Consider the following 15568-nt stretch of genomic DNA (forward strand, 5'->3'; position numbering starts at 1 on the left):
ATATATCTTGTATCCATTAGTAAATTTGATGGTCCTACAAAGCTGACAGATCACTCAACCTCAGGCTTAACTGCTCTGGTGTGGCTGGGATGTGAGGATAAGAAGTGTGAGGCATTCAAACGCTTGGTTATGAGTTTCACTGATAAGCATCACACAGTTACAAATCGGGTTGGAAAAGGAATTCAGCAGCGGATACTGGATTCTCTTCTGCGAAGAAACTCTGTAGTTTTGTTTCTGTTTTTGCCATCATCCTCTTAAACCTGTGAGCTGCTTTTTTCAAGTCTAGAAACGTGTTGTCTCGAGGTGATGCACAGCCGCTGCTGTAATTCTTTACCGCAGCGTGAGGCAGATCACATTCCTGTTTGTGTAAGTTTTTATTATCAGCTCCCTGTAAAAATGGGTCATAATGTTATTCCATTTTTATGCACAGTTAAACTCCAGGGTTACTTCTTTGTGTTGCTCCCATAAAAGAATGAGAGTGTCTTCAGAAATAACCTGGCTTGTGACATTGTCTTCTTTAGTCTTTTCCTCTTGTACAATGTCACGTCACCTTGTTGCCAATAACCTTTCTTTGCTGTTTCTCATTTCAAATCATCTTTTTGCCTTCCTTCTGAGATCACTCTCAACTACACTGCAGCCACGGAGGGTTTGTATTAGCGGTCGTTGCAGTATCAATGCCTGAGTTTGTCTGACAGCATGCAGCCAGTAGAGGGCGCCAGTAGAGGTGAAGAAACTGCAGCTCCCACAGAACAACGGAGAGGGCAAAAGGGGGAAAGAAAAGAAATATGCTGAAACGCACCGCATAATAGAACTGTCAATTTTTCATAGGAGCCCGCACAGCAAGTCATTACAACTTTTATGAATAATTACGTAGCAACTAGGATTCTGACATCAGTCCAAAAACTTCAATAATTGTCAGATTTCTACAGTATTACAATTTAGTGCTAAAATGTAATAAAGTTTGAAAATATGAAAAGGACTCAGATACAAAGTCGATTTCAGAGATTGAAACACACGCACAACGCCACACTGACAGCTGTTGAGACATTTTTATTGGGATGAAAAGTTGCTGGAGCCAAAATTAACAGAAGCAACAATCACAAAGTGACGTTCCTGCATGAAATGAGCCAGACAAGCAAACTGTATGATCATCACAGACATGCCGGGGCAAATCTACAGCTCTACTCTCAATAAACAATCCCTACATATATGAAAACACGGGGTATCCATTGTGAAAGCTATAAGTGGGGTCAAGAGAGGAGGGGAGGTTTGATATGAAGGAAAGCGATCCACAACAATTCAGCGCACTCTGAGATGGGAAGTAGATGCAGGAGGACGATGATATAGCAGTAAAGGGTATAACAGTAGCAGTAAAAGCTATTTTCCTGAGCTCGTGCTCAGGAATGATGCCGCCGATGTTTATATCAAGACGTGCTTTCTGACTGGAAGCCCCGCGCTTGAATATGAGTGAAAGAAAAACGTTTGTCTGCGTTTGTTGAGATGGAGAAGAAACCGAAGTGAGAGCGAGTGACTGAATCCGACACTTATCGTACTTAGTATTCTGGCCCGCCATCAGGCGTTGGAGGCGACCGCAGAGTTGGTACCTGCTTGCCCGGCCCCCTTGGCCCGCCCTTCGTCCTCGCCGGCCTGAGTGACGGCCACGGCGGGGGAGGGACTGGCGTGCCGCTGACGCCTCATGAAGGGAAACACACTGGTGGGACGGAAAACAAGAAGCGTGCTGAAGAAAGTGGCGGTCTTAATAGCAGGGTGGTGACTGATATAAAACTTTACCTTTTTTTGGTTTCCTGGGGAACGATGGCTTTGGCCAGCATGTTTTTGTACAGGTCAGACTTAAGATATCGTGGGTAGGAGTCCTAAGCAAACACACAAAACATCATGTTTCAGTTGATGTAAAAGAAAAGAGCAAAATATGCCTTAAGAGTCCCAAAGATATGCTTCCGCATGAGATTGAAAAAAAAACAATACATAAGATAATAAAGCAAGGGATTTGGTTTTTATATCATTTAATTCAATGTTCTGTGGTGTCCAGATTTATAGCAATTATTAAAACCCAGCTTATTCTCTTCCCCGGCATTTTTACATGTGCAAACGTGCATTGTTCATCACTTGAAGGCTACGAAAGGCAAGAAAAAAACATTTGAAACAATATTTATGGTTGGAAGTTGTTCTCTGAATGTTTTATAACATATTTGGCAAAGTCAGTTAATCAAATAGTTCATCTCTATATCTGCCAGCTAGTTATTGCAGTTACTGGACGCTGCCTTCCCGTTTAGTCAGCTGGGATCGGCTCCAGCGGCCCTCAACCCTGTATTAGACAAAGTGGTGTAGAAGATGGATGGATGGACAGAGAGTTTATTGTCCACGGTGTAAGCTATTGCCCCCCTGACTGTGTTGGAATTTAGTCGGACTAATTCATTTTCCACATTTTTTGCTGCTTTTTGTTTTTATCTAGATAAATGATTTGAACACTCATCTGGTCTCTGAAGATAAGTTGAAGTACTGAAAGCTTATCAAACTGCAGTGGGTGTGACAGAGATCAGACCTTCTTCATGAGGAAATAGATATGCATCTGTGCATCGTCCATGACAAAGCGATGCGGACGCCTGATCCCCTCTAAGGTTTTATCCATGGTCTTGCTGTCGATGTTGACCCAGCGGGCCGCTCCAGGAGCCAGGAAATTTCTGGATCACAAACACACACCAAAAAAAAAAGGAGAGTGACTTTCACCTGAGGGAGGCAGAGTATTTTAGTGTGTTTGTGTAACAGTGCGTGCTCACTTGTAGACCTCCTCCACTTTCTCTGTGATCCTTGAACTTTCTCCATGTCTGATATCTTCACATGCCTGCCAGAAACACAGGTTCTCCGCTGTGGGCAGAGACACAGACACAGTGAGAGGCTCGCGATCACTGGAATTGCATAAAAGAAAACATTAATAGTCCGTATAAAGACTTGGAATGTGGCAATATTTCATACGAATAATGAGGAGATCCTTCCAAACCATCCTTTAATCAAGCCATATCCTGGAATTAATTTTAATTTAATTCTCCCTATTCTTTTCCATCAGTGTCATTAAATAGTTTGATTGCTCACAGAAGACATAATTACGACCTGGTGTGACATTTGGCTCTTTAGCATGTTTAGATGATGTAATCCATAACAACTTGTGGAAGTGACAGAAAACACCCCACAGGAAAAAGCACACAAACATCGTAGGCTTGAGAGGATTAACAGTTAGAGAACAATGTTTAATATTTGTGACTGATGAAATTCGTTCGACCCTAAATAATCAGCTAAATGAGAACTCAAGAGTCATGATGTCAAGTCAAAGACAATTTTGTGACGTTCCGCTGGTATTTGGACCAAAGTCAGCAAGTGAATCAACGAGCCCCAGTCCATTCAGTTGCAATATTTGTTGTGCCACAAGGTGGTGTATTGAGGCACAGAAAGAAACTGGCTGAAGAATGCAAAGCTACTGACACCCTACTGGATCCCAGCCACTTTCAATCAATAAGATCGGAAACTCAGAAGAATAGATGCAGAAAAGAAATGCCACTAAATCGCAACATAACTTCAAATTTACATAATAACCTTCTAATGGTCCAATATTTTATACTTCCCAAAGCATTATTTGATGCATTGATATATCTTTTGCTTTTGTTTTTAGTAACAAAATAAAACATAGTTTTACATCTCCTCTCTCAAGCCTCTCTTATCACTCAACAAAAAAAACCAAACAATTACAAGAACTTTAGTTGCATGTATTCCTGTATTATTCTAACACAACCTGCAGATCGCTTTCAATTTTTTCCTTCTATAAGGTGATTATTTCCGAGTTTTTTGCCCAAAATCGAACAATTCCATTCTTTTTCTCACCGCTAAACTCTTTTTCCAGGTAGGTCATGAACTCCTTCCTCCCCATGGAGTCATTGAGAAGCTCCATGAAGCTGAAGCTCCAGCGCTCCACTCGAAGACGTGTTGGGGTAGGCACCCTGTCCACAAAACAGCACAAGCAAGTCAAAAGATGTGCTTTAACAATCTGATCTGTTAAATCCACAATAAATCGACATATGAACTGTCAGTGTCAGGACAACGAGGGAGCTGTTAGTGTACTACACGACACTGTAGGTTGAATTTTTCTTGACATATCGTTGTGTTTCGCCTTACAAATCCGCGTTCATGGTCCAGTGTGCATTGTCATCAGAGATCCAGGGGTTACTGGGAAGACAACCCTGCATGATGGGATCATGGTTCTGGTACTGCTCACTGTATTTCACAAAACTGCAAAAACCACACACCAATGCAGAGGCATGCACGCACACACACACACACACACACACACACACACACACACACACACACACACACACACACACACACACACACACACACACACACACACAGACCGTTATTGTATTACTAGTGCAGATCATAAGAGTTAATGGCCACTAATTCCAACTTGCCCCAGGAAGCATCCATTAGTGGCTCTTATAGTGCAAGCACTAAGCTTTGTGTGTGTGTGTGTGTGTGTGTGTGTGTGTGTGTGTGTGTGTGTGTGTGTGTGTGTGTGTGTGTGTGTGTGTGTGTGTGTGTGTGTGTGTGTGTGTGTGTGTGTGTGTGTGTGTGTGTGTGTGTGTGTGTGTGTAAAGGGTGTGTGTGTGTGTGTGTGTGTGTGTGTGTGTGTGTGTGTGTGTGTGTGTGTGTGTGTGTGTGTGTGTGTGTGTGTGTGTGTGCTATAAAAACAGTTTGATTCAGGCAATAGCATATCCATTAGACTTTGTATGTGTATGTGTATGTGTATGTGTATGTGTATCTGTATGTGTATCTGTATCTGTATATGTATATGTGAGCGTGTGAAACATGTGAAACTTCCTCTAATTGACACACACCCTTCGAGGCAGATGGATGACTTTACACGGTTCCTTCCCAGGGCCTTTCTGCAGGCTTCAATCTGTAAACAAAGGCACGAAGCCCACATACAGTTGGATACACTGTAGAATTATTCTACACCCAACGTGCTAAAATTGATGGCATCTCAATTATACGTGATGTGTTACCTCCTTTTTGTAGTAGTCACAGTTCTAGTTCTGTAAAGAGCAAGACAATGTCTTCATATGAGGTCACACACCGACTACATTATACATCCGCACAGTATATAGCAGTATATATCAGATTACAGTTGCACAGCCATATGAATAGTTGAAGACTTGCAGTGTCTTTAGGTGCTTATACACACACAACAGATACTTTAATAATTCAACCTGGACAAAGTCTGACAAAGTGTGAAGCTAGACTCTGATCATAACATTATGCAATATGTATACGTAATTACAATTACTATTACTGTTTCTACTTCTGAAAAGATTCCATCCATCATAATTTTTCATTTAGGACAACGTATGTGATAAAAACGTTACAATTCGCTGTTTCCGTTATCGGCATGACGTAGCTCACTTGAACACTTACTTTTGAAACCAAGTCAGAAGCGAAATGGGAAATGAGAACAATAAAACACAGAGACAAGAGACAGACAGGAGTGTTATCGAGTTTTTCAGAGAAGACCAGACAGAATTTTCTTTCTTTTTTCTATACAGTTGGACCACTAACCAATGTAACTCTGGAACTGAAGTCATTCGGCCGGTCCAGACCCATATCCAACACATTATGCACCCCAGGCTGGAAAAGAGGAAAAAACAAAAACCCCACACATACACATCTAGTAATATCTTTGTCGTGTGCGTGCGTGCGAGCGAGCGTGTTTGTGTGTGCGTGCATGCGTGCGAGCGTGTGTGTGTGTGTGAGAAGCACTTATCCTTCCCAAAGCTTTCCACTCCACTTCCTCTGACTTTTATTCCCAGGTTTCTTTCTTTTTCTCCAAGCCCTCGTCCCTAATTCATAAGGTTGACACATGATGGAGTTCCTCCTCTCAGCCCTCGTCTTCCTCTTTTTCGGTCCTCTGCAGTACCACCTCACATTTCCCATCACCCCTTCCTCCTTCCCTCTATCCCTTTCAGTCATTTTCTCTGTCTGAGATAAATATGGACTGTGACATGTACACATAAAGAACATGAGATGTGATTACTTTTCCTGCTCCCCACCCCTTTCTCCTTTTTTTGGCCCTCTTCGCTCTCCCTCTCTCCTTCTTTTTCTGGTTCTCCAGTTGTCAGCTGAGGCTTTTACCAGATAAGTTGAATATTTCATGCAGGAGGGAGAAGGGACTGTGGGGGAACATTAACAGGACCTCTCACCGTTTCATAGTTAGAGTCATCGTTTGTAGTATAGCATGGCATAGCATACCATCGCATAGTAAAGCGAACTGTCCAGTATACGACATAAAAGGGCAGTATAGTTCAGTGTAATATACAATACTACAGCGCAGCACAGCACAGCACACTAAAGTATAGTATGTAAGTGTAGTATGGCAGAATAAGATGTAGAATTGCAATGCATAGCGTAACGTAGGTTATTGTAGCTGACCGTAGGGTAATGTGGTATTGCATCGTCATATAGTCATATAGTGATGTTTAATATAGCACACTTTACTATAACGGAACGGAACACAGTAGGGGTTTGAGTGTAGTATATACACAGTATAGTTTAGTAAACAGTACAGCACAGTACATTGTCATACCAAAGTACAGTGTTGTGGAACAAATAGTACAGTAGAACTTACCGGAGGTCTATTGATGAGCCAGTACGCCTGCTCCTGACACTCCAGAACAATGCGGTCAGCTTTCCGCCTTTGTTTGGATGCCCTGAAGATAAATCACAAAATCAGTTTGGGTACATATTTAGTTGTGCACGTGTGTGCGTGTGTTGTTTTGGTGTGTGTGTGTGTGTGTGTGTGTGTGTGTGTGTGTGTGTGTGTGTGTGTGTGTGTGTGTGTGTGTGTGTGTGTGTGTGTGTGTGTGTGTGTGTGTGTGTGTGTGTGTGTGTGTTTTGTCTACCTGAGTTGCTCTCTTGCCTGCATCACAACAAAGTCCCAGGTGTGGTTGATCCTCTTGTGTAACACACTGTACCTTTCCTAAAACGGAAGAGAGAGTAAAAATAAAGAGGAAGGAAGACTGATGACACAGGCCTCTTGTCCCGATTCTTGTTACTGCATAATTCACGATAAATGCACCTTCTCCGACTCACAGACATGTTTTCCTCACCTTTTCATATTCCATCAGTTCTCCCTGTTTTCTTATGTTCTTTTTTGCCAGATAGATTGCTGACGATGGGAGACAAATAAGCAATTAGAAACAGCAGGGCAACATCTAAACCGATCTTGCTTGCAAGAGGTTTTTCATTCCTCGCACTTCTTCCTCTCCGGAGTTTTCATACCGTAGTCCAGCTCTGACGCAGGCCAACGGGTGCTAGTCCAGAAGTACGGAGTCTGGGGGAAAAACAATAAGTCACTTTTGTTTTATTGATGTTATAGCAGATGATGAAAAAGTGATAAGCAAACAGTGGCAGATGGAGGAGAGATTAGGAAATGGCCTAATGGAGTGAGAGTGGAAAAGGGAGACAGACACTGATAAAAAAGAAAAAAAGAAAAGAAGAAGGCGATGGTGCACAGAGGAAGGGCAGTTTTAAAGAAGCATTTTTTTTTTTTTTTTTGGTCTGACCTGGAAGCGGTAGGGCGATTCATCGGGCCGCAATACAAGTGATCTTGGCTCTTTGAGAGGGTAAATATATCCGTATCTCACCAGCATGCCGCCAACGTGCAGTGCCTCTGTTTAACAGCACAGAAGATGTCCCACACTTATCACTGGGCTGCATTTCCTCTTCAGACCAGAAACACTTCTGAAGCTGGTGGCTTCCTACAGATTTTGTGCATCAAGTCGCATCTTTTCCTTTTGAGATGCATTTCCTCCTATAATCCCATGTCACATTTGCAGGAGTGCAGTTCTTTGCCGCGTTTTGCTATTTCGCTTAGACACCGAGCTGCACGTCATTACGCCAATATGCTGTGCTCCGTTGCTTGAACTATTTATAGAATATATATTTACTTTGAAAAATAGTACAATCAATTAGTTCTGAAGAGTTCTCATCAAACCCATGCACGCTGTCAGAAATCGCTCTCAAATCAAGGCTTTGTCCCGCTGATGAAATGCCTCGTCAATCTTCCGTCTCTGCTCATTTGTTAAAGAGCCCTACTTTTATGACTGACAGCTACCAAAAAAAAAAAGCTGTGCTCTGCATTTTAATCAGCTCTTTCCACCCTGTATCTCCCTCGCCGAATGACTCTCCCCTCTCCTCCTTTAGCCTGCATCCGGGCAAAAGGGACCGGAGGGCTCCCTTTTCTTTCCAACTACTAATTTAGTTGAGGCCCTGTGAGATCTCCTGAGGTGAGGGCCTCCACAGGGACACTAATCAAAGCCAGATCATCAGGTGGGTTAATCAAACTTGGACCCACTGGGGCTAACCCCATTCCTGTTTACTGGAAACAGCAACCCCTACAATGTGAGCATAAATCACTACCACGTCAGCTGGAGAGAAAACACCATATCCTGGCAACACACTAGCAACGACACACAGCGAGCCGGTCACGCTAACACAGAATCACAGCAGTCCTTACACACACATATTCACATACACACCGACTCTGTAGCGCATCACCTACCCTCCTCGCATATACAGTATTTCTGGATCAGCCAAGTAATTATATCGTGACCTGCCAAACAAGAGAAAAATAGATTAAAGAAATATAGAAATATGGACAAGGGAAAAAGAATGAGTTCCCCCACTTAGAACACAATATTCTCCTAAATTTACTGCAACATTATGTATGACTGTCGGGACCAAGACAAGCTGCAATGTGCTCATCCACACATGCACACAGATTCTGATGCACGGTGGCGTATGGGAGTCAGGACACACACACACACACACACACACACACACCTGTCATGGCGTGTGGTATGACAGTGATAAGCAGCCTCTGGTTTCTCATCTTCATGCCCATGTCAGGGTCCTGCATGGCCACAATGACTTTCTCCATCTGTTGGACACACACACACACACACACACGCACACACACACACACACACACACACACACACACACACACACACACACACACACACACACACACACACACACGCACACACACACACACAGTTCACAGTTAACATGCACTTGTTATTCAGTCTGAGAGAAAGAGAAATATGCCTGTGTGTGATATTTAATCAGTGTCACATTAACATGTTTTCATTTTGACCCGGTTCATGTGTGTTAGATATCCTCTCATTTACTCGGGATTGAGTCGACATTGTATTGTGTTTAAAAAAAAATAAGAAAAAAAAAAAAAATACAGAAAAAATCGGGTCTTACCTTTCTAAAGCATGTCATCTGCTCCCGGCGCCAGCCTCCTTTCGCCATGGTGTTGATGGTCATCTTGCGGGCTGCTTGGGATCACTCGGTGGGACGGTAAAGTGCGGAGCGAAGTGCAGTCGGGAGCGCGCCTGAGTGAGAGCGGCGCGGCGCGCATCACCATTACGCTCTTTTTTTTTTTCATCCCGTGCCCGGCAGGCGCGTTCCTGCGTAGATTAGAGGGGATTACAGTCTGCACCAAAGTCATTTTCAATATGCTGGATAGTTTGTGCACACAAAGGAAAACAACGCTTTATCTGCTTCGTTCGGACCTGGTTGTAACAGGAGTGATGTATAAGGAGGGACCGGACCCCCCCCCCCCCCCTCCCCCCCGACACACACTCACTCACTAAAAAGTGCTGCATTGGACATGTGATTACTTTTACGAAAACTTTTGCACCACTATTAAATAGAGTGCAAACAAAAACAGTCATAATGCATGTCAGTCAAAATACAACAACAAATAAAGTTAAGAATTTCTAATTAATCGTCAATAATAAAATCCAATGGAAAAATGAAATAAAAGCAACATTTTTGCTTTTTGTCTTTTTTTGTAACGGTAAAATCGAGGCAGGTGGATTTGAAAAATATCTCGGTATTTGATAATAAAAGATTTAAATTGAGGACAACATTCTCAGAATAGCATGCTTTTGTTTACACACTTATCTTTTATTTATCTTGCGAGCCAGTTTATATTTATGCTTCACCAGGGGTGTTGAACGTAAGGCTCGTGGACCAAAAAACAGCCCACAAGGGGCTCCAATCCGGCCAAACCGCCAAGCAAATTGTAAAAATGTGAAATAAATCATTTATTTTCAAACACATTCTTTAGGAGTAGCAGACTCAACACAAGACTGAAACCTGAACTGAGATATTGATATTTTGCATCATAACATGTCATTAATATTAGTTTTATGATTGGGTTGTAGTCATTTTTGGCAGGAATTGTTTGGTTTCGCACAAATGAAGACATTTTGACCACGTCTACTTTGCATCCCAACAAATACAAATATTAAAGTTTAAACCTAAAAGTTATTATGGCACTATTTTTACCGGTCCAGTTCATTCAGGTTGTTTGACACCCCTGGCCTATAGTGCGGGTAATTTTGGAATGTTTTTATTCCAAATGTCCTGAATAATAAACAATCTATAATTAATTTTAAAAAAACTGTTCTTTCATTCGTTTCACTTCATTCTCAAAATGCAATGAAGAATTAATAAAAATATAATTACATCTATTTCTATTTTCACGCTTTTCTGTGTCCCTAAAACACTACGGAATGCAGCGAAATGCTCATATTCAAGTCATGTTTGTTTGAAATGCATGAATGATGTGTATTTGAATAGAAATAAACAGAATTTAGTGAACAATGACACGCGCTCTGCAACAATACGAGACATTCGCTTTTTGGTTTTTCTCCCTCCGGGGCTTCCGTAGGGGCAGGAAACGGTTCCAACGGCGTTGAGAGAGACCTCATCACTCGTCTCGCCTTTAATCACATTTTAAGTGAGCTTAGGGCGCTTTTTTACAAAGGTAAGGGCTCAAGACTTGTTTTTCAATGTCCCGGGAACAACCAAGACACGTGCAGTTTGTGGTGGAGTAGAAATTAGCCTTTTTAGCAGAGAGCTGCTAACAGTAGCTGGATCAGGATGGAGGAGACGAGTCAATGTGGAGATGTGAACTCAGCCAGTATTCTCACATTAAATACTCAGAGGGCTTTTACGTCTTCTTTTATGTCCTATATTATTTCAATCGCAATTTAAATATGTGTTGTTATGACGCTTGTTTTCATGATAAGACTACTCCTGAACACCAATACTACCTGTACCTGCCAGTTACTGTCATTTCAACGCCTCTATGCAAGCCAGTCTCCACTGTAAAGTACTCGATTCTATTTAATTAGATTACAAGAGGACCGGGTTACTATGAAATGAAAAGCATCCATTGTGATGGAATACAAATGCTGGTATTTTCAAAATGATAACAATATTAGCTGCTGGATTCCTGTATGCCCCCCTATTTTTTTTAGTTTACTCAATGGTTTATCGCTGTCTTTCTTTTCTTTTACCATAGTTAATGCCGGTTTTTTGTAAAATGTCTATTTTGTCTTTAGTTTACCCTTGCCTCAAAGGGAAAACGCAGCACAACAAGACAGCGTTTGAATCCACCATAGCTAGGTTAAGTATATGTTATTGGTGTTCATTCAGACACAAGGTAATACACAGTGCTTTACAGGGAAATAAAGGTAATACTTTGAAGCAGGGTGATTTAGGGTGTTAATCTGGGAACACTTACTAAACCTCTTCCTGACGACCTCAGGGCTCTGGATGTTTCATGTTGTACAAGTAAATCTGAGATGTATTTATGCCCGAGACCATTGAAGGCTTGTGATGTCAGTCCTGGACACACAGGCAGCCCGTGCAGGGATACAATCTATTAGAGTAAGTCTTGGATCGCCATGGATTCGTTTTAGTTCCTGACATGTTCATGGTTTTGTGCAGACCGTGAGGGATGGGTGACATTCGTCAGTCCCTGCTGCCCCGGGACGTCCTGAGTGCAGCCAAGGAGCTGCTTTACCACCTTGACATTTACATCTGTAACCTGGTGCAGTCCGGGAGGCAGCCTCCTCAGGTTGACTCGAAAACCCTGGAGCTGGTCGAGGAGTTCATTCTCCATGCGCCCAAGGACAGAAACACCCCAACCAGAGTAAGAAACAAGAGTCTGAAATGCTTGTGTGTAACTATATGCTACACAAATATGTGGAAAGTGAATGGAATTTAAAAAAAAAAAGTTTTTATCTGTTTGTTTTCTTCCAGAGGATGAGTGCTCTGCAGGAGCTGCAGCTGCTGGAGATCATGTGCAGCTGTTTTCAGGAGCAGAGTCGTGACACTGTCCGCCAGCTTATGTTTTCGGCGCTTTTTAATCTCCAGGGAAACCAGGCAGACGAAAGTCGCATGGCACTGTTGAGCAAGCTGGTCTCAATGGCGATCGCTGTGGGCCGAGTCCCTATCTTAGAATGTGCTGCTACCTGGTTACAGGTGAATGTTTCAATGCATCTGTGTGACGTGTGTGTTCGTGCTCTGAATGTACCGGTACTCATCATAAGCATCTTATTGTGTATGTGGCATGCAGAGAACCCATCGAGTGTACTGCGTCCGCCTGGCTAAGGTGCTGGTAGATGATTACTGTAGTTTGGTACCAGGCTCCGTGTCCACGCTGCAGAATATCCACAGCGCGAGCCCACGTTTCTGTTGCCAGTTCATCACTGCTGTCACCACCCTGTATGACCTCACCTCAGGTACCTTGCGATGATGTAAAAAGAATCCTAAATCTGACTTTGGTAAAATGAGATGTAACCTCAAAAAAAAACCCGCTGTTGTGTTTGACTTTTCAGAGGAGCTCAGCCCTCCACTAGAACTCCTCCAGATGATAGTGTCATGGATCCAAGATGACCCTCGTCTAGTCTTAATCACTTTCCTGAACACGCCCCTCTCCGGGAACCAGCCAATCAGCTCGCTTGATGTCACACCGTTAGGGGGTTTGATGCGCTGGTGCGTCAAGGCACCGCTGGCCTACAGAAGTGACAAGAAGCAGGCGCTGACTAATGGAAGCTCTGAGAGTGAGCCGGAAGTGGGGCCCCTTTTCTCTGCTCTTCATCTGAGTGTCCTACAGGTCTGAGCTTCAGTACATTTTACAGAAACGTTTCACATAGTGCAAAGGAAACACCCCCAACATGCAGATGGAATGTTATTAATCACTCTCACCACGTTTTGTCTAGGTACTCATGCTTTTGCCCACTATTCTTAACGAGAAGGGGCTCTACGGTCGCCTGGCACTGCTTCAGATGGAGTCCTTGGCAGCGCTCATCTCCGACCTTTCCCGACTTTTGGACCAGGCAGACAAACACACGCACGTGTCCTCTGCAGACATGCTCACGTTGTCCCAGCTGGCCCTGGACAGGTTGGCACAAGCCCTGCAAGTGTCCATGGCCAGTGGAGCCCTTCTCTGCTCCAGAGGTGGGAATCTTAATTATTGATGTTCCCTAATGATCAGGGAGCAAACACCAAGCTCCAACACAGCAGCTGTATGAATCAAAGTCAATATTATACATACTAATGTTATTGACAATTTTCCACCCTATTTTAAATACCTGCTCCATTTTTTATTTTTTATTTTTTTTTAACAATGTCTTGTTGCCATTGTTTGTTTTCTTTGACCTTAAGACTTTCAGGAAGACTTTCCCAAACCGTACAAAAGTTGCCAGTAGGCTAAAAACTAAAAGAAGAAACGTAAATGGAACTCCATGTAAAATATGTATTCGTTTAATCTGAGAGAGCCTTCGCCAGTTTGGTATTGATTGTTCTGAGGGAGGCGTGTTGTGGCACCCGTGCCTGAGGTTACGTGAACCTGATGTCGACCTTCAAAGGACAACGTTTTTCAGTCATGCATGAACCACATAAACTTCATTCTTTGGTTATGGGTGGTCTTCTCATACGTTATGTTGTGTTTACAGAGGACCTGAGAGCCATCTGTTCCCGCCTCCCCCACAACAAGTAAGAGCTCATTCATCTTTATTTTCCCTTCAGACATGAGTTGCAGTTTTGACTACAGAAAGGCATCCTACAATTTGGAGATTTCTTTTGGTGTTGAGAAAAGTCAATTTTTCATAAAAAGTCTCACGCTGTGAGTTAAAGGCAAGTGAATTCTTTTCCACTGAATGAAGTCTCGTGTCTCGCCACACTGGATTCAAATATGTTTGAGTGTTTGTTATAGACGACAGCAGGGTTTGTTTTCCATCTATTAATGTCAGAATTTACAGTAAATTGTCTAAATGAATAAACTCAACAATTGTAAAGAGTACTTTAGTTGTTTTGCAACTAAATAAGTGACTAATCACCTTAATTCAATAATGACTGTTTCTTCGTAATCGTCCCCTTTCAAAGGGTTCTTTTTTATCATCCTTCAGCCTTTTCTTGTGACGTACCAACCTGTGTTTGTGTAAACGAGACTAAATGTGCCCGTTTTATTTATTTTATTTCCAGTTTGCTCCAGCTGGTGTTGTCCGGTCCAGTGATGTACTACAACAACATCCACACCCCGCCGCTGGCCTTCAGCCCGCACGCGGCACACTCACCCATCGCCTCTCACACGGCACACCCAATGCCCCCGACACACCCCACACTGCCCACACACCCTGCACACACCCCACATGCACCTCTTGCCACTCACCCCTCCTCTCACCCCCAGTACCCCGCTCAGCCCTTCATGACAGGGATGCCCTTTCCTTACCGGCCCAGCCACTAAAGAGAGAACATTTGCCCAACTTGTAGGCGTTTGTGAAGCTGTGTGTGGATGCTGGGGGATAACTGTGTTGTTGTGTGTGTGTGTGTGTGTGTGTGTGTGTGTGTGTGTGTGTGTGTGTGTGTGTGTGTGTGTGTGTGTAAGAGAGAGAGAGAGAGAGAGAGGGTAACTGTGTATTATAATGTTAGCCTATTTGCTTTTGAGAAAACCTGTGAGGTTAACACGTTTGTCCAATAAATATTTTTCTACTTCCCCTTTGGTGTTGTTCTCCATGTTGACCACATGTGGTCACTGTTGTTCTTACAAGTACAAGAGCAGGTCCGTGTTTCCAAAGTATTTCAGATTTATTTAAAGATTTGCCGTCAGCTACCAGATGGCATCAATTATACAACTTTTCAAAGGCAGATGCCATTTTAATGTCAATGTACTGTTTTTAGTTGGAAGTAAATCATCGTTACAGGATGAAATCAAATTGTTTCCTGAAATGAAAAGTAAAGCCTAAACTGAAAGTACTGCATCAATGGAGAGAAGGGGCTGGTATGATGTGGTGGCCTTCAATTACAAGTGCAGAATTCTGAATATATTCAGGAATGAAAATATTAAGATGGTTAATGTCAATAGATTAATGACTGATGTAAATGGAGGAAAAACAAGATTGACCTGTGATCAACGTTTAAGTTATTGATATGAACTAAATCATTTGCACAACAGTCCTGTTTCCACATTTTACACCAAGTTAAATATGTCTGAGAGCCAAATCCAAAAAGATACAAATCAATTGAAGATAATCTGAAAATCTGTTCAAAACCTTTACAACGTTTTTGAAATATTCTCTCAAGTCAATGTGAAGAGGCAAGTTTATGTACGTTGGTGCGGGTTGTGGAAAAATAA

General features: G+C 42.6%; 2 protein-coding genes across 3 annotated transcripts; one reads left to right on the forward strand and one right to left on the reverse strand.

The window, feature by feature from the left end:
• Nucleotides 1-76: 76 nt before the first annotated feature.
• Nucleotides 77-9694, reverse strand: rgs11 (regulator of G protein signaling 11). The gene is made up of 17 exons (XM_080488169.1): nucleotides 9337-9694; nucleotides 8908-9004; nucleotides 8627-8677; nucleotides 7629-7735; nucleotides 7345-7396; nucleotides 7173-7231; nucleotides 6966-7042; nucleotides 6692-6773; nucleotides 5626-5694; nucleotides 5076-5099; nucleotides 4908-4969; nucleotides 4186-4299; nucleotides 3895-4010; nucleotides 2799-2886; nucleotides 2564-2702; nucleotides 1792-1874; nucleotides 77-1711 (listed from the first exon to the last, which is right to left on the reverse strand). The coding sequence occupies exons 1-17, from the start codon at nucleotides 9397-9399 to the stop codon at nucleotides 1573-1575; spliced, it is 1422 nt and encodes a 473-aa protein (XP_080344295.1). The 5' UTR covers nucleotides 9400-9694; the 3' UTR covers nucleotides 77-1572.
• Nucleotides 9695-10792: 1098 nt separating this feature from the next.
• Nucleotides 10793-14926, forward strand: ints15 (integrator complex subunit 15). Of its 2 annotated transcripts, none has more exons than XM_080486143.1 (8): nucleotides 10793-10909; nucleotides 11878-12082; nucleotides 12193-12414; nucleotides 12509-12674; nucleotides 12771-13048; nucleotides 13155-13392; nucleotides 13890-13929; nucleotides 14419-14926. In XM_080486143.1, the coding sequence occupies exons 2-8, from the start codon at nucleotides 11888-11890 to the stop codon at nucleotides 14678-14680; spliced, it is 1401 nt and encodes a 466-aa protein (XP_080342269.1). In that variant the 5' UTR covers nucleotides 10793-10909; nucleotides 11878-11887; the 3' UTR covers nucleotides 14681-14926. The 2 variants fall into 2 exon arrangements, with proteins under 2 accessions (XP_080342269.1, XP_080342270.1); XM_080486144.1 differs by having other exon boundaries at nucleotides 10801-10909; nucleotides 12307-12414.
• The last annotated feature ends 642 nt before the right edge of the window (nucleotides 14927-15568 follow it).

The sequence above is a fragment of the Lipophrys pholis genome, assembly GCF_963383615.2.
Source record: "Lipophrys pholis genome assembly, chromosome: 1".
Classification (NCBI taxonomy): domain Eukaryota; kingdom Metazoa; phylum Chordata; class Actinopteri; order Blenniiformes; family Blenniidae; genus Lipophrys; species Lipophrys pholis.

What these genes read in the sequence shown, in the direction of transcription:
- rgs11 (XM_080488169.1), bottom strand. Translation starts at nt 9,399, where the DNA reads ATGACCATCAACACCATGGCGAAAGGAGGCTGGCGCCGGGAGCAGATG. An exon ending in TCAGTTCCAGAGTTACATTG is followed by an intron (nt 5,100 to 5,625) that starts GTTAGTGGTCCA and finishes TTACAGAACTAG; the next exon opens with AACTGTGACTACTACAAAAA. An exon ending in AAAGTGGAGGAGGTCTACAA is followed by an intron (nt 2,703 to 2,798) that starts GTGAGCACGCAC and finishes TTTGTGATCCAG; the next exon opens with AAATTTCCTGGCTCCTGGAG.
- ints15 (XM_080486143.1), top strand. Translation starts at nt 11,888, where the DNA reads ATGGGTGACATTCGTCAGTCCCTGCTGCCCCGGGACGTCCTGAGTGCA. An exon ending in GTGCTGCTACCTGGTTACAG is followed by an intron (nt 12,415 to 12,508) that starts GTGAATGTTTCA and finishes TGTGGCATGCAG; the next exon opens with AGAACCCATCGAGTGTACTG. An exon ending in AGCCCTTCTCTGCTCCAGAG is followed by an intron (nt 13,393 to 13,889) that starts GTGGGAATCTTA and finishes TTGTGTTTACAG; the next exon opens with AGGACCTGAGAGCCATCTGT.